Source organism: Strix uralensis, chromosome 3 (assembly GCF_047716275.1).
Source record: "Strix uralensis isolate ZFMK-TIS-50842 chromosome 3, bStrUra1, whole genome shotgun sequence".
In the NCBI taxonomy this organism is placed as follows: Eukaryota; Metazoa; Chordata; class Aves; order Strigiformes; family Strigidae; genus Strix; species Strix uralensis.
The window spans coordinates 92,782,586-92,803,730 of NC_133974.1; the positions used below are offsets into that span (position 1 = coordinate 92,782,586).

A 21,145-nucleotide genomic window follows, 5' to 3' on the forward strand; every position below is an offset into this window, starting at 1 on the left:
GTACCATTGTTAGACTGTCCGGTAAGGACGATTTATTGCCCTGTAGACCAGGTACTGTAAAAGTTACATTGTGAAAGGGCCTCGAAGCACGTTAAAGTTGCAGTGTGAGCCAAAAATCCTTGGGTCAAGGGCATTGGAGAGTCTTTCTTTTAGATCAGTAGTCCGTGGCAGTCGCAAAAGCAGCCCCCCGACTCATTTCAGGACTCAGGTGTGCATGACTGGAAAGAGGTGGGAATAAGAAAATGAATTATGGGAGTTAACATGCTTATGTATGAGAACTTGATTAATATGTATTACTGTATCCTATATAATCAGCGTGTTACACAAGTTAGGTGTGTGTTGTTGGTGACACGACTCCCCTACGCACCTGGCCGTTAATAAAGGAGTGTCTGCTTATCTACATCAAATTGGTGTCGATAAATTCTTTTATCCTGTTTTGGTGACAGCAGGAACACGAGGCCGACCCTGCTACGAGGCCCTGCCCCAACGGTGGCCCGGCCCGGCACTGCACGGCACGGCCGGGCTCTCCCCGAGGGCTGGGTGCCCCAGCCAGCCCCTGCCGCTCCCCCACGTGGATCTCACGGAGGGGTCTCCTCACGGAGGAGTCTCCTCACGGGAACGCCCAGGCAGACGCCACGGACATACGCGCGCCCTACGAGCTATTGCTTCGGGGTCAGCGCCCGCTCCCGCGGACGAAGGCGAGCACCACGGCTCTGCCCACCATAGCTCTGTCCGCCCCGGCAAGGCGCGGGCCGGCGCGGGGCGTTCCCCCATCCCCGCCCCGTGCCCATTTCCCCTCCCGCCTCGCGCACGTGGAGCTCGTGCTGAGGCACGCGGCTAACGGCCGCGCGCGGCGCGCGCTCCCTCATCACACACCCCGCCCCCGCCCCGCCCCCAGCCACCGCGCACGCGCCGCCTCCCCCGCGCTGGCGGGAGTGCGCGCGCCGTCGGGCTGCTGCCGCGCCTGCGCGGCGCCGCATCCTCCCGGCGTGCCCGGCGCGCGTGTCATGGCGGCTCCCTGCGGCCGGTTCCTGCACATGGGCTGAGGGGGACGCCGGCGGCGCCCATCAGCGCAGGAGCCGCGAGCGAGGCGGCAGTGGTGGGGAGCAGAGCAGGGGCGGCGGCGGCGGGACCATGCTGGCCCTGGAGCGCTCCCTGCTGAGGGGTTTCCTCAGCGCGGCGGAGTCCCTGGAGTGGAAGCAGGGCGAAGTCGCGGCAGCAGGTGAGGGGAGGTCCCGACCCGGCGGGGGGAAGGTGCTCGGCCTCTGTGTGGGGCTGTTCCTGTGCGTATCCGGAACCGTTAACATCTCCGCTGGCCCCAGGCCGAGCCGAGGCCTCGGCTGGCGGCTCCCTCCACCTGCGCCCGTTCTCTCTCCCGCCCTTTCTGCCCCTAGCCGGGCTTCGGGGGGCTCCTGCCGGCGCCTTAGGGTGGGGGAGACCCATCGGGCTCGTCCGCCTGAAGGAGCGGAGCGGCGCCGCCGGTAGGGCAGGGCTGAGGTGAGAGGTGCGGCCGCCGCGCCGGGACTCTCCTCGGAGTTTCTCGGCCGCTACCTGCTGTTTCGACGGGGCTGCGGGTGAAAAGGCTGCGGCAGTCCCTGCCCGGCGGCCGGCAGACACCCCCCCCCGCCCACTTCGTGTCGGCGCTCTGGAGGCTTTTCACCATGGTGCTTCCTTCGGCTGCCTTATGACCCACGAGTGAAAGGCTACCTGTCTGGTTGAATTTGGCAGTGATATGAAACTCGCTCTTGTAGCAAAACAGGAGGAGGAAAAGTCTGGCATGAACTACCTGTTCTATATTTTATTAGTTATTTACTCATAGGGAACAATGGAAAGCAGTCTCTTGAGGGGACTTCATTAGGTTGTTACTGACCCAGCTTTCCTGCAGAGGAATGCAGCAGCTTCTAAAATGTGACATTTGTCATTAAAAGGCACTTCCATATTTCAGACAGGCTAGAAATACAGTTGTGCTTAAGTCATGGGCCATGCTGTTTAAAACATTTAGAGGTTGTAGCATATTGAAACACTCATTTATCCTTACCCAAGCATTTACTGAATTTTGGAAAAGAACTGTGCATACCTACTCAGCTCTATTTCCTTACTTCTTACTAAAACTTAATTATTGTACTGTCCAGGAATGTGAGGTGGTATGATTGACATCTGTCAGATCTGTCTTCTCACTGAACGTTGTGTATGCTGTTTGTGGTGTGTGTGTTTTTTGGTGGGGCTTTTTAGTTTTAGTTTGTTTTTTTTTAAGTAGTGTGCTGCTATAAGATGTGGGGAAGACTGTTGTTGAAGAAAGGTGTCTTCCAGTAGAGAGAGAAAATCATGGGGTTTGTGATGATTTTTAGTCATCACTTACATGGGGCCTTCCTGTTGATAATCCTGAAACAAAACTTAAAGGCTGTGACCTTGAATTTGTATGGTGTCTTATAAAAAGCTACACACAGAATCAAAAGCAGATTTTATGTGCTTGCAGTTACGTTACAGTGTTACTGGAGAAAGAAAACCTCAATATTCTTCATTGGTGTCCTCGCAGCCAGTAGTTATTCTACTAACTACAGCATCGCCTGCCTGGGCAACTATAATCCAACATAAACAAGTTGTCATTTGGTGAAAGAAAGTGTCCCCAAAGCATAGATTGGAGAAGATTTCTCGTTATTTCTGTTCTCTGCAGCAGGGCTGCAGAACCATTATTACTCTTTTGCACTTGCCCTTCCAGGTACAGCTTGAAGTGGTTTTTAAATCATATAGTACAAATGTTCTCTTACATCATTCAGTTGATCATTGTTGTAAAGAACAAAAGTAAATTGTGGTCAACCGCCTGGTCTGGAGAGATTAGAATGAATGTCTATCACCCATTCCTGCCAAGTCATCTGTCACTACTACTGAAGTTGGTTCTGCGCTTGGTTTTCCTGTATGTCTGAAACTTAGAAGATTTGTTTTAGCTGGATGAGCTTGGGCTTGGTATTTGGTTCGCTTCCTTGCACAGCTGCTGCTTGTGTGGATCTATACCTGTGGTAGTGTTAAATTGGCTAGCTCGGGTACTAATATTAGTGTAGTTATGGTAGCACTGAGTGCACAGGAGCTGCAGTCCCCAACTGGAATCACAGATTAATATTAAGGTACCTATCCTATGCAGACCTCTGCATTTCCTCAGCTGCACCATTACAAGCATCTGCATCAGCTAGTTTAAAACTAGTTAATACATTTACATGAGTTGTAGCCACAGCTGCAGCGTAGGCAGATGCTGATTTTGCTCAATAATAGAAGGTTTTAACATGTTGAAGTTGTTCTAACAGCTGCCGTATTGATTGCACTTTAGCATAGCTGAAAAAAAAGGGAAGATACCTTCTGTGAACAAAGTTGTACCTTGGGTCAAGAACTTGATGTGTTTGAAGCTTCTTAGGAATTGAACCTATAGCATTTCATGCCTTCTGTTTGTCTTGAAAGGCTTCAGCGGCGAAACATTCATGGATCTAAATCCACCTTAGTAGTTACTCCTAAGAATCTGACTCCATATGCAGACTTCTCATTGAGATGGTAAACTTAGCATGGGAAAATAATTCTTTTATAAAGATAAAATCATATTGTCCATTCTTTGTGAATGTTCTAAGCATTTAAAGGAAGGACTGAGTACTTTCTGCAGTTTTACATGAGAATTTGTTCACTGAATTCTGCAAATGTTGAACCTTTTTTATTTGTTGCATTTCCCCTAAAAAAGTTCTCCAGTCTATGAAATTGTCTTATCTATAGGATTTTACTGTAACACACCCATATATGTTTTGGAAGAAGAAAACCCTCTTGTGATGATTTGTCTTCAGTAACTGTAGTGTACATGTTTGAAAGGCCATCCATTATTTCCCCTGAAATTTCAGTGCAGATTTTTGTTTTACATTCATCTGCCAGTTTGTATTTCACTGTAACATTAATACAAGTTCTGTAAAATTTATTTTGAATAGTGATGCCTGCTACTGCTGTTCTTTAGTTTCAATGCAATCACACTTTTTCTGCAATGTAAATGAAGACTGATTCCTTGAAAGGTGAATGGTATATGTTTTGCTTTGAATAGGTCTTGTAATACAGAGTTATTTCAAAGTCGACACTGATTTCTGTTTTCTTTTTTTTTTTTTCCCAGAAAGTGGATCCTTATTGCAGTCGATTTTTGATGGGCAATACGAGGCAATATTTTCAAATTCAGCCATCCAGAATGTTTTCAGTGCATCTTCTACGATGGAGGAGAACATTGACAGTTACTTGGAGAAACAGATTCTGTCATACCTGGACTGTTCTGCAGAGGCTGATAATGTGGAAAGGTGGAAATTATTATTTATTATATGGAAGATTAATAGAGGCCATGTTTGATTTTTACAAAAGACACTTTTAAAAATTTTATAGTATGTGACATGGGACCTCCAAAATTCTTGTTCCAACAGAAAACATATTTCTCGGGTTGCTCCCCTCATTCCCTTGGGACATGTATTCATTATCATTGTTTCTTTCACTGGATAGTGTTGTGATGTGAGGGTTTGTTGAAAACACCAGCTTTATTTACAGTGATTACCTCTGAAGCTACTGGTGTAAAGAAGCCAACAAATGTAAATTGATGTTCCTGTGTATCATCAAACAATTTATTAACAGTTTTCTCTCTGAAATGTTGCATTACATTTATGTGACTACTTGAAGTACCATATAATGATACTGTCTGAGAAATGCCTGTATTTCTGATTCATAGTAAGGTTGTTCTGCTCTTCTTAATGTAAAATGAGTAAGGTATTACTCATGGATGCTATTAATCAATTAATTATTTTCTTTACAAGACTTTCTGATAGATTCAGTCAAATTTTGCTGTGTATGTTAATTCTTGCTGTTAGAGTCTGACTAGTGTTTACAGTTTACTACATAAATAACGAACAGACTGAAATCTGTTGTGTGAGGGATAGTAGAAGCAGAAAAGTACATATATGTGTGTGTGTGTATGTGTATATATTTGTTTATTTTAAAAGGTGAGAGTGGGAAAAAGTTTTGCCAAAAGAATAACAAAAGGTTGGGTAAAAACAAAGTAAGAGGAAGGTCATGTATTGCCAGTAAGTGTGGTTGAGTATAAATGCCTATGTTTTGGTATGACAGACATAAAAACAAGGTTTTGCTAAAATACCAGAGAGAAACAAGTAGTTGGCACCTCTAAAATACTGAGCTGAGATTTGTCAGAGACCATAGTGTATCAAAAGCTTATCTTCTGATGTGGTACACAATATAATATGCTCCTGTTTTCTGAGTTAGAATGTTCAGAGGTTGTTCCCGTGCATTTTGTCTCTAGGTGTTTTTTTTTCTTTTTTTCTTTCTTCGTTGTGCTGTTGCTGTTAAATATTTAGATGGTTTAGATGGTACCATAGTCTAGAGAAATTTTTAAATATTGCTAGATTCTGTCATCTTACAATAGTTTATTCTGAATAATGCAGCAACGAAAGAAATATCAGTCAGGGCTTGAAACAGACCCAATCCTGATCTTAATCATTGCTTGAAATATGTGTTGCTGCCTTTGTCAAACATTCATCTTCTTAAAGATACTCCTAATCTGTATCATGCACCCAGTAATACTTTATACATATCCTGTCATGGTGATGTTGTCTTCTCCTGCTTCCCCTGTGAGTTTTTTTAGCCTATATGCCATTTACAGGACTCAATGACAGCTGTCCTACTGCAGACAGCAATTTGTTCTTCAGGTGCTCATACTCCAGCTCTTTGGTCTTTGAGGCTTTTCTTGTTCCCTCTGCAACTCTAGGCAGAGGATATGGAGACAGATGTACAATATTTAGCCTTTCAGAAGCAGACAGAGGTTTTCTGCCCGAAATTACAGCCTGGAGTTTTATTCAAAATGAAGGCATATAGTCCTCAGAATATATCAGTGTCTGCCAGAAACCTTTTTTTTTTTTTTGTAGCAGACAAGTGATATTTTTCAAGCTCCATTAGTGATAATATAAGAAGCTTTGAATTATATTAGTGCTGAATGAAGTAAGTTGTGACTTTCTTTTGATAGAAAAACTTCTACTGAAAGACAGATTGTTTCCTATTTTAGGTAGGCACTGCTTACACCCCTTAAATCTGTACCATGTTTGTTTGTCTCCAATGACTTTCTAGGTTAAAATGTTTCACATAGTTATTTTCCCTACCTGCAGGCCCTGTGCTCTGCGACGGCCTTATGGAAGGAATTCATGCAACTTTTGCACTCAGACCTTCCATTGCCTATGATGAAAATGTTTTTGTCTAGTTTTTTTTTTTTTAATGGGTAAAATGACATTTTCTTTTTCTGCTGAGTGATACAGAGGAAGTGCAGCAAACTTGTAGGTTCTAGCTCAGAAAATTCAGGAAGACACTGGTTTTCTTGTGACTTTTAGTAGATGGGATAAGTTCGAGCATATGCTTTTTTTTTTTTTCCCCTGAACTGAAAGTTGTAATTCTGGAGATTAAAAAAACTCAATGGGAGTTGAATTCAATCGGAAACAGAAAGTTGGATAATGTTAAACTTATTCTTTTAGCACAATATAAACGCAGTACGAAATACGGTTTTATAATAGTGTTAAAAGAATTCTTTAAGGAGTTCTTTTTCTGAAGCTAAAATTGAGCAGCTTGAGGGCAAAACAGCTCAAAATTTGGATCTAGATTGTAATTTCTTTGGACATAGACTGTAACATTTTCCACTTTCAAATCCATGGTTCTGTAAGAAAAATATTTAACAGTATTTTAAGATTTGCTGCAACTTTTTCTATCATTTTAACTGCTTCCCTCCTTCCCCTGCCCAAGACATTTTTTCACTATGGCACTTTTAACCTTTATGGCTTAAAAATGAAGTCTCAAAACATTCCTTACAATAAACTTATTAAACAGGAGATTTTTAAAATTTTTTTTCTTCCTACTATTGCTACTTACTTCAATAGTTAACAGTTATTTTCTACAGATAATATAGCTTCATGGCTATATTTTAAATCAATAAATTGTAGAGGATGAAGCAATAGTATATGTGCTAACCATGAAGAGGGGGAATGCCTTTTCATTTTTTCCTGAGCTCCATGTGAAGGAGGTGCATTCATTGTCTGACATAGAGTTTGATTCTAAAGACTGGAAGGAAATAGTGTGGAGAACACAACAAAAAGATAGAATAATTTTGGAGAGCTTGTTTCAAAAAAAAAAACCAACTTGAAGGTCTCTTATTATGTTCAATTCCAAAACCTAAAGGAGCAAGGAAATGAGCACTAACACTTGTTTTTATTGACCGTGTATTTACTACTTTTACCTTATTCAACATATAAATGAATACCAAACTTTCCAGAACAAATCTATACATAAAGCTTGTTATGATTTCCCAACTGGAGCACTGCATGGTATTTCTGGTATTTCTCCTGGGGCATCTGATGATTGGTTAACTAGTGTGCTATATATATTGAAAAAGAAAAATGAAGATGTTCTTGCTGTTTCTCCAGCTTGCTTTGATGTATATGAATTTTTAAAACTACTCAGTGTCTAATCTTGCTTTGACTTCTTTTCTGTAATTTTTGGCTTCACTAAAAAGAAAAAAAACACTCCCAAAACCTCTAACCTAATCGTGTCTTAAGCATAGCCTGGCTATTGAGTATTTTCTCATTCTTATATTTTGCTTGTAAATTCTAGCATTATATGCAAATCCATCATTTTTTCAAATACAAATGGTCTATGGTTTTTATTTTGAATTTGAGCAAGATTAGGTATAGCACTAAGAATATCACAGTGAAGTGTGTATAAGCATCTGATTTACATCAAGGATCACCATCCTACTGGACTTGGTGTAAGCAGTGCTTAAAAAAAAAGGCAGCAAACATTCTCCATTCACATAGAGAAAGAAAGAAAAAGATGGATGGATAAACACATATGTCTAGGGAAATATAAGAAATAAATTAAACTATGTAGATCACTGTAGTAAGTGGGACACTTGCAGCAGTCCCTCTGTTGCTTTTCGGGCAGTACAGAAGAGCAGTTTTCAAGCAGCCTTTGGGACGGGGCAGGTCTTCATTCTAAGTGTGAAGGACAGTCAGGGAGACAGTGAATTTTTTTCTTGGGGAAAAAAAGGGGAATAGACAGAGTAGGCTAACATTTGGAGGGATCAGAGCCTGGAATTGATTTTCTGATACAGAATGAGTGATAGAAAGACTGGAAGTTGGTCATGGATCTGAAAATGTGGGGAAAAAAAATCAATTGGTGATGACAAATTAGCCAGTGGAAGGACAGTATCCCAGCCAAAGTGATAGAATTGGTTATCAGTTGTTTCAGAGGCCTTCTGCATGGATATAACTGTGCCAAGACTTCAAGCAAGTTTGCCTGTCAGATAGATAGGTGTCAGTAATGTTAAAATAAATAAATAAATAAAAATTAGTAGAAATAATAATGTAAATGATAAAATAATGAAGTGCATCTGTCAAATCACAGTGCAGAGATGGTTGATTATTCTGTATGTTATCTTTCAGAAGCTTTGAAGCATAATTTGTCATGGGACAATAATTAGTAAAGATGTCTGTGTGGTTGTTTTGTGTGTAATGGTAATAATTTAGTGTACAGTAATTGTTAGTGCTTTGTGTTCTTGAGTTATTTGGAAATTTAATGGTAATTTTAGATATGTATTCAAATAATACTTGCTGGTAGGTTACTGGCTGAGCAATGACAGCTAGTAAATGTTACCTTGTCTTGTTCGACAAGAACTCTTTGTACCAGTCCTTGTTCTCTTAACTCTCCTGAAGGCTCTGTTGTTTTTTTTTTTCAATCAAGCATTCCCCACCCCTGCTTTCTCATTGTTTTACATCTTTTGTCACATTCTTGCCCACCAGCCACTTGTTTGTGTGTGGCTTTTCTATTTGACTTTGTATTTTTAGGGGTTGTATAACACTTTATCCTTTTGTTTCCATTTGGAGGACTCTTGTGTCTTTAAGTCCCTGAGAAAAAAAGTAAAAGACTAGGTTTTTCCAATTCAGTCATGCTCCTTAACATACCACTTTTATATCAAACCAGCTCAATTAAAATGTTAACTTTTTGTAGGCAGGAGGCATGTTATATATGTGACAGCACCCTTGTTGGCACATGACTGGTTATAACACAATAAGGTTCTAAGTCATTAAGAAAACATAAACAAACCAAAAGTTTGTGTAAATCTCCTAAAAGTCTATACCTGTTAAATGGACCATTAGATTCTGAGGGATTGTGCTGTGCCTTCTGCAGACCGCATAAGATTATTTGTTACTGTAGGTCCATAAAGAAATAATATCATCGTGATGTTAGATGGGATCAGTCTTGTAAATAAGGAAAATTTTACCGTACTTGGTTTCAGGAATGAAACAGTCTCATAATTCCATCTTTAAATAAAATATTATGATTTAAATTAAAAATCATGATTGAATGAGAGAACATCTGATGCCAAAGTATCTGAACCAACTTGGAGGTGATAGTTTTGAACTTTTTTTATGTTCATTTCATTTTTTTATTAAGAAAATATATCAACGTGCAGTAGGCAAGTATGGGATAATTTGAATCCTATGCTGATCTCCCGATCTGATAGTTACATACAGCCTTAAATTTCCAAACATTTGAACTAACTGCTTCCAAAATGTTTGTCATTAATTACAACCATTATAAACAAACATATTTCTAAACCTTTTAGTTCCCCATGTGCATTATTGAATACTACATTCACTGTATTTTCCTAACGAGTGATATTTTTTTTTTAAGGCTGAGGATTTTGAATTAGTATGAGAGTTAATCAGATCTTGTAACCTTAATTAAAAATGTAATACGTTGCTAATTGCATTTCTTATCTATATTACAGGCAGAGGCTGATGTTTCTACTTGGTGTGGGCAGTTTGCAGCTCTTCGTTCAAAGCAATTGGACTGGGCCTCCTGTTCAATTAAAGCTTCAGGACTTTTTGCCACCTGCATTGTTACAAAAATTCAGTGAGGTATACTTGGATTTTAATCAGCTGTCCTTTTATCGTCACTGCTTTTTGCAAATAGCCATAACACATAGATGTGTCAGAGAAGGCTTCTGTGAGGCGCAGTGCTAGAATGAATTGCCTTGATTGTTGATCCTAGTGGCTTCTATTGCAAGCATCTTCAGTTATATCAGATTTCTGAGCATCCAAAAAGTAGTTACTCTGTTTCTCTGCTTAAGAGATTTCCTGCTGGAGATGATGTTTTTGTATGGAAAAGATATGTTTATTACATGGGAGCATTTACTCGAAGGGCATTTGCAGTCAATAAACTTCTTATTTATTTTGGCATGTGTTCTTAGCTGGATTAAAGATAGATATTTATAAATGGCTTAGAAATTTTTTCTCCTTAGGGTAAGGTAGAAGCTGCATATCTTGCAAATAGCAGAATATCTGGCAGATACTAAGAGAACAGTAGATTTGGATGCTCAGTATCCTGTTAGGCTCATGGATGATGCCAAGTGAATTGTAGTAGTATTAGTACGAAAATGCTAACTCAAATAGAGCTTTTGGAAGAGGGTGGGAATGTAGGAGATGAAAGTGAGAGCTGTCAATTTTATTTACTTTGGCATCTTTTAATGTAAATAACTAATTAACACCATAACTTATTTTTCGTGAGATGCATATATTGTTTCTCATGGCAGTACCATACTCCATCTTGTGACTCTCCTGCACCTGTGGTTCAGCACAGTTTCCTGAGCATTAATTTTTCTCTTGGAATTAAAGCTGTGGTAAAATACTGATTACTGCAGCATGTCAGGGAAGAACATATGACTAGTCTCTACTAATGCATGAGTCTGAATTTAGAGTATCACTGTGAATAAGGTAGGACCATGAGCAATGCAAATGCTGTGAACTGTGGAATGAAGGGGAGTTTGAGTATATGAAAAGTTTGACATAGAACCATCGGATCTATGGCATTATTGTGGCATGTTTTTGCAAGAATTCCATAATTCATAAAGTCCTGCCCTAGGCTTGTTTGCAAGGTTGTATTTCTAAATAACTAAATCACGTACAGTATCTCTCCCCCTTTTTTTAAAATAGGTGTTCATCAGTTTGGTTTATCTTATAGAGCTAACATGGTGTGTATATAGACATTTTTTGCTCAGTTTTTGATACTAGAAATTCAAATCTCATTTTGTGATGACTAAATAAGTAACAGTGGAAACAGCGGAAACCATGTGTGCTAAACCTTCTAGGGTGCAGAATGAATTAGCAGAAATTTTAAAGTATGCTATTTCTCAGGGAAGAGGCGTTCAATTTGCCTTTATAATAAAAAAATAAGAAATGCAAACTCATTTCTTCCATTCTCCTTATAATTTGTTTATAATCTTTAAGATTATAGTATTAAAATATTCTTATAATCTGTGAGTTTCGTTTACAGAAGAACTCCAATATTCTATGTTAGTATATATGTGCAGGCTGCAGTCTGACACAGAGGCTGCAGCCCAAGATAATAGTCACAGAATTGCTGTCATTGGCAGAGTTCAGACCTGTAAAATGCAATGTTCATAATTTCTATTAACCATCCCATTTATTGTCTGTCTTAATGGAAGAATGAGATACTAACTGCCTGTTGAATAAGGGAATACATGTATCCTGTTTAGTTTCTGTTATGTCTCTGCTGTGGCTGTGAATGTAATGCATTGAAAGCTGTTTGCTTATGCAGAGGTGGTATTTCAGAAACTAAATTGGCAAGAGATTATAAAGGAAAACAGACTCGAGAATACTTGATCTCTAATGAATACTGCATCAGACTTTGATATTGCTGCAAGGTTTAGCTATTTTTGCATTCAGGCAGAAGTAGGTACCTTTATTTATATTACTGCTATCTATATCTTCTTCTGAAATGTTAGTGGTTTTTTTTTTCCAGGAGCACTAAACGTGCTAAAATGTAATATCCGGTTCTCTTCGTTATTAAACATCTTAACTCAAAAGCTTTTGTATGTTTTGAATTATCTTTATGTACTTACTTTTCTTTCCAAGGATTCTTAGCTTATAAACACTCTGTAAAAATGAACATCTTGATAAACTGACATTTTTGTGCTTCTGTTAATCCATCTTTCTGCCTTGCACACACAGATATTTAGAAAAAGTGGGTTAAAAATATAACTAACTTTCTCCATCTGTTGTAATCTTCCATATTCTGTCATCAAGACTGATACAATCCCTTTTTAAATAGACCTTCCATTTTTCAGGTTTTCAGACAAAAAAGATCTTTTCCCATGCCAAGGTTAAAAAATAATGTCTTCATGATTCTTTTAGCCTGCTCTAAGTATCATAGAATCATTCAGGTTGGAAAAGACCCTTGGGATCATCAAGTCCAACCATCAGCCCTACTCTACAAAGTTCGCCCCTACACCATATCCCCCAACAGCTCATCTAAATGACCCTTAAATACATCCAGGGATGGTGACTCCATCACCTCCCTGGGCAGCCTATTCCACTGTCTGACCACTCTTTCTGTGAAAAATTTTTTCCTAATGTCCAGTCTGAACCTCCCCTGTTGGAGTTTAAAGCCGTTCCCCCTTGTTCTGTCACTAATTACCTGTGAGAAGAGACCAGCACCAACCTCTCTACAATGTCCTTTCAGGTAGTTGTAGAGAGTGATGAGGTCTCCCCTTAGCCTTCTTTTCCTCAAACTGAACAGTCCCAGCTCCTTCAATCGCTCCTCATAGGATCTGTTCTCCAGGCCCTTCACCAACTTCGTTGCCCTCCTCTGCACTCGCTCCAGCACCTCGGTATCCAGGCCATGGGCAGCCAGTTTTTCTATGGGAATCCTATGGGGAACTGTGTCGAATGCTTTTCAAAAATCCAGGTAGACAATATCCACAGTTTTTCCCTTGTCCAATAGTCGGATCATTTTGTCAAAGAAGGAGATCAGGTTTGTCAGGCAGGACCTGCCTTTCATAAACCCATGCTGAGTAGGCCTGATCCCCTTGTTGATCTGCTCGAGGGTAGGGAGGCTCTGCAGAGGGATTTGGACAGGCTGGAGCGATGGCCTAAGGCCAACTGTATGAGCTTCAATAAGGCCAAATGCCGGCTGCTGCACTTTGGCCACAACAACCCCCAGCAGTGCTACAGGCCTGGGGAGGAGTGGCTGGAGAGCTGCCAGTCAGAGAGGGACCTGGGAGTGTTGATTGACAGCTGGCTGAATATGAGCCAGCAGTGTGCCCAGGTGGCCAAGAAGGCCAATGGCATCCTGGCTTGCATCAGAAATAGCATGGCCTGTAGGGACAGGGAAGTGATGTTACCCCTGTACTCGGCACTGGTGAGGCCGCACCTCGATGACAGTGTTCAGTTTTGGGCCCCTCACTACAAAAAGGACATTGAATTACTCGAGCGAGTCCAGAGAAGGGCAACGAAGCTGGTGAAGGGTCTGGAGCACATGTCGTATGAGGAGCGGCTGAGGGAACTGGGGTTGTTTAGTCTGGAGAAGAGGAGGCTGAGGGGAGACCTCATCACCCTCTACAGCTACCTGAAAGGAGGTTGCAGAGAGCTGGGGATGAGTCTCTTTAACCAAGTAATGAGCTATAAGACAAGAGGTAATGGCCTCAAGTTGCGCCAGGGAAGGTTTAGACTAGATATTAGAAAGCATTTCTTTACAGAACGGGTTGTTAGGCGTTGGAATGGGCTGCCCAGGGAGGTGGTGGAGTCCCCATCCCTGGAGGTGTTTAAGAGTTGGGTTGATATAGCACTGAGGGATATGGTGTAGTTGGGATCTGTCAGTGTTAGGTTAACGGTTGGACTAAATGATCTTCAAGGTCCTTTCCAACCTAGATGATTCTGTGATTCTGTGGTTGTCCATTATATGATTTTTAATGGCACTCGAGTAATATCATTAACTTTCAGCCTTACAATGTCTCATTTATTTCAGGAATATTTTCAAAACTGTTATTCTTATTTTCAGAACACTTTATTGGATTAGTCTTGATGTTACATTTTCAGGCTATATAACTGCTGCCAGTTGTATCCTTTGAAAGTTTCACCTCAAGATCAGTGGCATAGTTTCATTTCTGCTCCCAGACAACTTCTGAATGCATCATCAATTTCTTATGAGTGCATTAAGACTGCATGAGACTGTAATTAATTTCAGTGGAGAACAAATAAAATAGCCTCTCTTAGATAAGTTGCTGGTAGGGGCCTCTTGGATGTCTTCCATGAACAATATCCATGAGTATGTGTACATTATTTCCCATACCCCAAATTGATTCCAGCCTTCTTTGTAAATTACGGTTATGTTCATGTACTCTGTTAGGATTTCTTTTTATGTCCTGCAGAACTGGCTTGTGCTTTTCTCTTTTGAGTCCACACATAAAAGAAGTTCAGTAATTTCTAAACAGAAAACCAGCTAACCTTTTAGTTATTAGGTGTCTTTCAGTTTTCAAAAATAACTTTGAGGCTTTACCATACCAGTTAATAGTCTGACTGATACTACCTTGAGTTTTTTAATACGTGGATTGTGTTAAAGGAAGATTTAAGAAGTAATGGATTTCAGTTAAAATGGATTAACAGTTCTGGCTTTGAACTTGCTGGGATTAGACCATAACATTTTTAATGAGCTAAATGCTTATAATAAGTGGGATATAGTAATAGTCTCCTTGTGTCTTACAGAACTGTCACTGTCTCTTTGCATGTAAGGGAATAAAAGGTACAGAACTGTTGAAGTTTGAGCATACTTACTCTGCCTTAAGTTTTGGAGTTTCTGTGTGTTAGCTCATACAATTGAGTTTAGTATTTTCAGTAGATGAACTGAAAACTGTGTAGTAGGACTAATTACGACCACCGATGACTATAAGAATGTTGTGAGGACAAGCTGCTTTAATTGTTTGTTGTCTGATTTCATACTCACAAGTAGGATATATTTGGTAACAGTCAGAAGCTCCATCTGGAAGAGGATCTCAATGTGTTAATTGATAATACATGTTAATAACTGGTAGGAATCCTCCAGATACATATATCAACAGCTCCTGCTGGCCTTTTTGTAACTTCCAGGTTGATTCCAAATAATGAGTTTTGGAATGCATTTGGATAATTCTTTTTCCTTATACTTGTATTATTGCTTCTTTTATGCATTATTTGATCCTTTTGCTGGAAGAGACTGAAATATTACCACACTTTTGTTGATATCGATAGCCATGTTCATGATTCATATGAAAAACACCAATGTACTATGTAGTACTACTATCTCAAATCCATTATGATTCCTTAGTTTTGTTAATTCAAGGAATTCCTTGTTGAGAATTCCTTCTTCCAGACCCAGATGCTCAGCTTCCATTAGCATAAACTAGCCATAAAGAAGAAAGAGTTGAATTTTAGGCTGACTGATGTGCTGTTTGAATACCAGTGACCAGCAACCTACATGCTTTGAAGATTTTGCAAATTTCTCCCTCTTGTGGGGAATATAAGGATGGATGATAAAGGCTAAATGTGGAGGCAGCCTTATAAGCAGAGATAATCTGCTCAAGTAGCCTACAGTCTTGCCCTACATTCCCTTGCTATGAATATGGAAGAGAGGTTCTTAATGCAGCCACTTGGAAAATACTCTCTTAAAAATGGAGCAAAGTCACCCTTCTAGGGAATATGAACAAGAACATTTGTAACTTAACTGCTTCTACATGTAGCACTCTCAGGGAAGACTTGCTTACACTAGCTTACCTTTATTATCTTCAGTCTAAAACTCAGCTCTACATGGGTTATCTGTTGGTGGTTTGGATCATGGAGATGGAGACAGCCTCCAATGTAATCTTATTTCCTTTGCAGAAAGCTGGAGAAGCATTTACAAACAAAACCAGTTTTTCCATCCCCTAAAGTCTAGAGTAAAGAGTGAATTCTGTTCCAAAGGACCAAATCTTTGGCTGGTAACCTCAGTACATCCTCTGTTATTCTGGAAGATGTATCGCCTTAGCTTTGCCAGATGACAAATTGTTGTACAGTAGTCTTTGTACTGTTTAAAATCTGAGAAGCCCAGTATATAAGGGTTAGTAGTCACATACGGATTCCTTATTTGACAGTTTGTTTGTTTCTGCTTCTCCCTTGTGCCCACCCCACCCCCCCCCACTCCTCACCCCCATTTTTTAATTAATTCTTCCCAAGCCTTTAGTCTGACTTTTTTCTACATCTGTTTATGTCTGCACTTACCTTTTTAAGATTTAGGGGAAGGATCCCTGAGACTGAGAAAGAGTTGATGAAACGTTAGGAAGACCAGATCAGAGCAGACCTTATACAAAAGTAAAAACATACCAAATGCTCACTTTGCCTCTAATCAGTATCATTAGCAAGAAAAGAACATGAAGCCGCTAAACTAAAATTCTCATGTTCTCTATTCGCAGAGCTATTGAATGTGAATGGCAGAAGTGTTTTTCTGATTGTCATCAATATTCAGGTGGCAACAGTAGTACTGGGAAATACTTCTGAAATACTATTAAAACTGAAATAGCCAAGAGTACTGTCCAGCTTGCAGTTGATTTAGAGCTTTAGTAGTAGTTACTTAACAGTAGCCATTAAGTGTGGAAGTTGAATACATAACCAGCTGTGTTTCAGAGATTAAAAAAAATGTGTATTTGGAGTGAATTGATCTTAATTTGTCTGTATTTAGTCCAGAAGTGGTCAAACAGAACCGCCTGCAGGTCCAACAGAAACTGGATGATTGCCTCGGAGATTCCTCAGCATATGTTGATAAAGTAATTACATAGTATGTGTTTCTGTGCTTTAAGAAAATTATTCCTGAATAAAATAATTACACATTTTGATGGCAAATCTGGTGAAGAATGGAAAGACTCAACACTTTAACCCAGATTTACTAGGTCAGGAACATTGTGTTAGCAAGTCTTGGGTTGTGGCCGTTTTAAGATATGTGAAACTTTTGAGTTGTATGAGATAGGTTCAACACTTTGAATATTTAAGTGTTTAAACACAAGATGACAAACTCATAATTTCTTTTTACTCTTAGCCAATGTTTTAGGGATTTCTGTGGACTTGATTCCTAACTTTTCAGCCCTTGAAGCTGTAAAAGCTTAAATGTCTACGTTTTCTATAATGTAGCTGTTCTCTCACCTTAAAGACTACCTTATGGCAGTAAATTCTGTTTTTAGAATTCTGCACTGATAATGCAGTTTTAGAGCAAAAGTTAGAAGAATGAATGTTGGTTTAGGGTTTCTCAGCTAAAAGAAAAGGATGTCTGCTTTCCTGTGTGGGATTTGCTTCATGGAAAAGAATGTGGATTTGTTAAAATATAAGACAGCAGTTCTTTGGCTCTGAGGCTTGTTGACTTATTGTCAAGGCTGTGACATATCTCCCTTCTCCCTCCCTCCTTCCCTCATTGCATTCCTTGTGATGTTAGCTGGACTGAGCTCTCTAGTGAAAGAATTTGAAATGTGAATTTGAGATTAATTGGTTGCTACAGTGCTTAAACAAGTGTAGATTACTATAGCACAGCAAGGCTGTTTTAGAAAATGATTCTATAGCAAACCTTATAGCTTCTTTGCTTTTTGAGTATTTTAAGTACAGTCTGCTCTAATTATAGAAAGAATCAAAATGGAGCAGATGGAAAAAAAAGTTCAAGTTAAACTGAAAATTATGTTAAGTGTCCTATTATATCTGTGTGTGTATTTTAAAAATGAATCTTTAGAAGTACTGATTGATGACTTTCCCTCTCAAAATCAGAGTAGACATGTTGGTAAGGCTGTTCCTTTCTGAATCACTAGAGGTGGGATGGATCTGGTATATTTCCACTTCGCATTTTCCTTTTATTCTCAAGTGGTTTGTCAGACTATTGTAAACTTTGTTTTCCATGGTGGGATTCAAATGACTGCAGTGATGTCATGCAAGAATTCCACTTTGAGTAAATAATTTAAAGTCCTGGGTACTTGTCTACAAAGTAAAAGTATTTTCAATGTTAATGCAAGATAAATAATTAAGCAAAGCAAATCAGGAAAAAAAGCCTGATGATTACCTGGTCATTAAAAAGCGAACTAGGGAAATAATGTGGCTTAAGAACTTTTGTCTTTAATGAAACCTGTTGATAAAGTTATTGAAAAGAGTTTCACATATCTAGGGAATTACATTATTAATTTAGTTTTAAAGGCTGAAATGTGATTCAAATAACTTCTATCCTGATTATGTGGACTGAATAAGAATCTTTCTCAGGCAAGTGATTTCAATGCAAGCTGTCATTTAACCTTCTCATCTTCTCTTTCCCTTCCATTCCCTTTTTTGCTTCTTTCATACCAACTGAAAACAAAAGCTGTAATTTTTTTTTTTTTTTTTTTTTAGTTTGCAAATGAAACCTGCCATATGAGAACCAGGAATAAACTGATGAACTGATATCTCTCTGAGTCTGAGTATAAACTGCATGAATGCTTTCATTGCATTAAAAGGGAGAGAAGAATAGGTGACTGTCAGATGACTGTCACCATTGAGAGACAGATTTCCCTGGAGAGCTACTTCAAGCCCATTAAGTAAAAGAATTACTGTAGGGAATGTCATACAGGAAAGCATCCAAAGCAGGGAGAGGTTTTTATTTATTGGACAAAAGGAAGAATGGCTTTAATACTGCTGCCCTGATGCCACTCCAGCAGGAAGCTCCCTCTGGGGAAAGAGGAAGATAACATATACTGACATCACTGGAGGAATAGCTAGTGTATTTGAGTGTTATAGGATTAGTTTAATTAACAAATTATTTTATTTTTGTAATTAAAAATTGAATGGCATGGATTTCCCAGAAGCTTTTCTACTTAGATCATGGAATTATATTACTGGAATGTGTTTGGGGATAGTGTTGACTGGACATACACATTTCAGGCAGAAGGAAATCAGAGTCTTTCAAATCACCTTGATATGGTGTATCAGGACAGCAAGAAACAAGGCAGAATTCACCAGGCACCATGACGTGGTAAAAGGTTGAGACTCCAAGAGACAGTGATTTGATTTTTTTTTTTTTAATGTTTTGAGCAGACTTTTTCCTTAAATACATGAATAGTTATTTTTCCTAATTCTTTATTATGTGATTTGTTTATAAACTTACTTATGTTTCCTGAAACTTGTCATTTTTTTTCATTATTCTTTCAGCCAAAAATGCTGCAGGCAGCTATTCTGAAGATGCTGGTTCTAGATGGTGAATCAGTCTATACCTTGACTTCTCATCCTATTTTGCTGCTTGTAGCCAGGATAATCCTTGTGAATTCAAGACACAAACTTGCAGCTCTTCAGGTAAGAAATATGTGACTAATGATTATGACTGCCAGCTACTCGTTAATTGGTTCTCTCATTCTTTTCATCATATCTCATTGGATCAGTATAACTTCCATTTCTTTTTCTGTAGCTCTGAGGTTTTTCCCTCTAAGAAACAATTCAGACAAAGTGATTACAATTAAATAGAAGTATCTTTTTCTTAAAGATAAGCTATTTTGTAACTGTCTTCCACAAAAGAGAAGAAAGATGCCTTCATTACCTGGAAAAATTAGAAAATGTAATAGGAAGCCACTTTTAAAAAGACACATACTTTGTGACATTTGATGGGGCATGGGGGGAATGCCTTGTAATGCAGCATACGTATACGATCTCGTTTTTAACAAACTCTGGGATAGTTAACCATTACTGTATGAATTCTAAGCCATGAGATCTAGATGCCAAAGAAGTCCTCTTGATTGTCACTATCCTTTACCTCTTCTGCAGAGGCATCCATGTGGAGGCTACCTTAATTTGCTGTTTGCTTGTACATTAAAAACAAGAAGATACGTTGAACCTCTTCTTGAGAGCGTTTTCGTCTCTACCTCCTTTGTAGTTCAGCGGCAGGCTGGTTGGTAGCAGGACTGTCTGGAACTTGGGGACTTTTAACAGCAGCAACTTCTCTTTATTGCATTCCATTTGAACAGAATTTGGCTAGAGATCAAAATGCCACATGGTCCCTCTTTATGCTTGGCTGACAACATCCATTCCCAGCTGAGTCTTTGTATGAGTGATGAATTAAACTATGTGGGAGATGTTGGCTGTACTGCATTTCTGGAAGCCAAGCTCTTCCATCGCTTTCCCTGTTATTCACAGATGAGTGCTGTTGAATTTCAGCAATTGAGTCAGTCAGGGAAGCAGAAAGTGTACCTGGTATAGAGAAATCCCTTGCTGTCTCTCCTCAGACTGACATAATGGGGGCCCGCCTTCTACCCAGTGGAGGTTCATTTACTTGTGGCTACATCAAGTTTGGATAGTAGTTCAAAGGCAACACCAGATAAAATCTACTTTCATCAACAGGTCAATGTAGCAATTAAAGCTTGCCATTCTTTCTTGTTTCAGCTTGATTCAAAGGAAGTCTCTTAATACTTTTGCTTCTTTAAGGTTAGTGCAAATAAATTTAAAACAAGGTAAAATACTTCAAAATATATTATCTAAAGCATTAATAAAGCTCTGTTTTATTCAAAAATGCTATTGTGCATGGAAGATTAAATGCTTAAAAGTCATCTAAAAATTTTTAACTTGGCTCCCAAAAAACTTAACATTGCTGATAGAATATTGTACAGAGCTCAGCTAGCTTACCTGAAACTTTATAAACGTGTTCTTTCTAACATTTCTGAGTGGCAAGCATCAGGCCTCAGGGAATTGTATCATTAAGCTGGATACTCACTTGTATGGGAAAATGAATACTTCATTATATAAAGCTAAACTGAAGTAATTTGAACCTTCTTATTTAAATTGCCTTTAGGTTTTCTAAATAAGTGGTGAAATGTTGGGATTTGACCTTATTCGCAAAGTCTGTGTGCTTTTAGTCTGTACAGCTTGATATCAAAAGTCATTTTTCATTGGTTTTTGAAATAGATGCTATTATTCTTTTTGATGGTTCCTTTCTAGGGACATTACAGTCAACTACATGTGATTGGTTTAGATGTTTATGCTTGAATATGGTACAGCCCTTAGGTCAGTCTGATGTAAGCATACCTGTGTAAAAAGTTCAGAAGATAGCTCCTCTCAGAAGCAATCAAACATCTGTTTCACAGAAAATGGTGTGCAACAGTAGCAGAATAACTAGTAATCATTAGAGCCTGTGTAGAGGTATACCCCGTGTTCACAGATGAAATCTTTAAGTATAATTTTGAGAATTTTGTATTATCAGTTAGCTTTTCCATACATCTCCACCTGGTGCAGCTAGA

General features: G+C 39.1%; 1 protein-coding gene across 1 annotated transcript in view; it reads left to right on the forward strand.

The window, feature by feature from the left end:
• Positions 1 to 989: 989 nt before the first annotated feature.
• The window catches only part of TTC27 (tetratricopeptide repeat domain 27), a 143,132-nt gene continuing 122,976 nt past the window's right edge, over positions 990 to 21,145 (forward strand). Inside the window, exons 1-4 of the mRNA XM_074863362.1 lie at positions 990 to 1,222; positions 4,136 to 4,313; positions 9,845 to 9,974; positions 19,074 to 19,214. Coding sequence (XP_074719463.1) covers positions 1,135 to 1,222; positions 4,136 to 4,313; positions 9,845 to 9,974; positions 19,074 to 19,214 — 537 coding nt within the window. The 5' untranslated portion in view covers positions 990 to 1,134. The remainder of the gene's footprint in view (positions 1,223 to 4,135; positions 4,314 to 9,844; positions 9,975 to 19,073; positions 19,215 to 21,145) is intronic.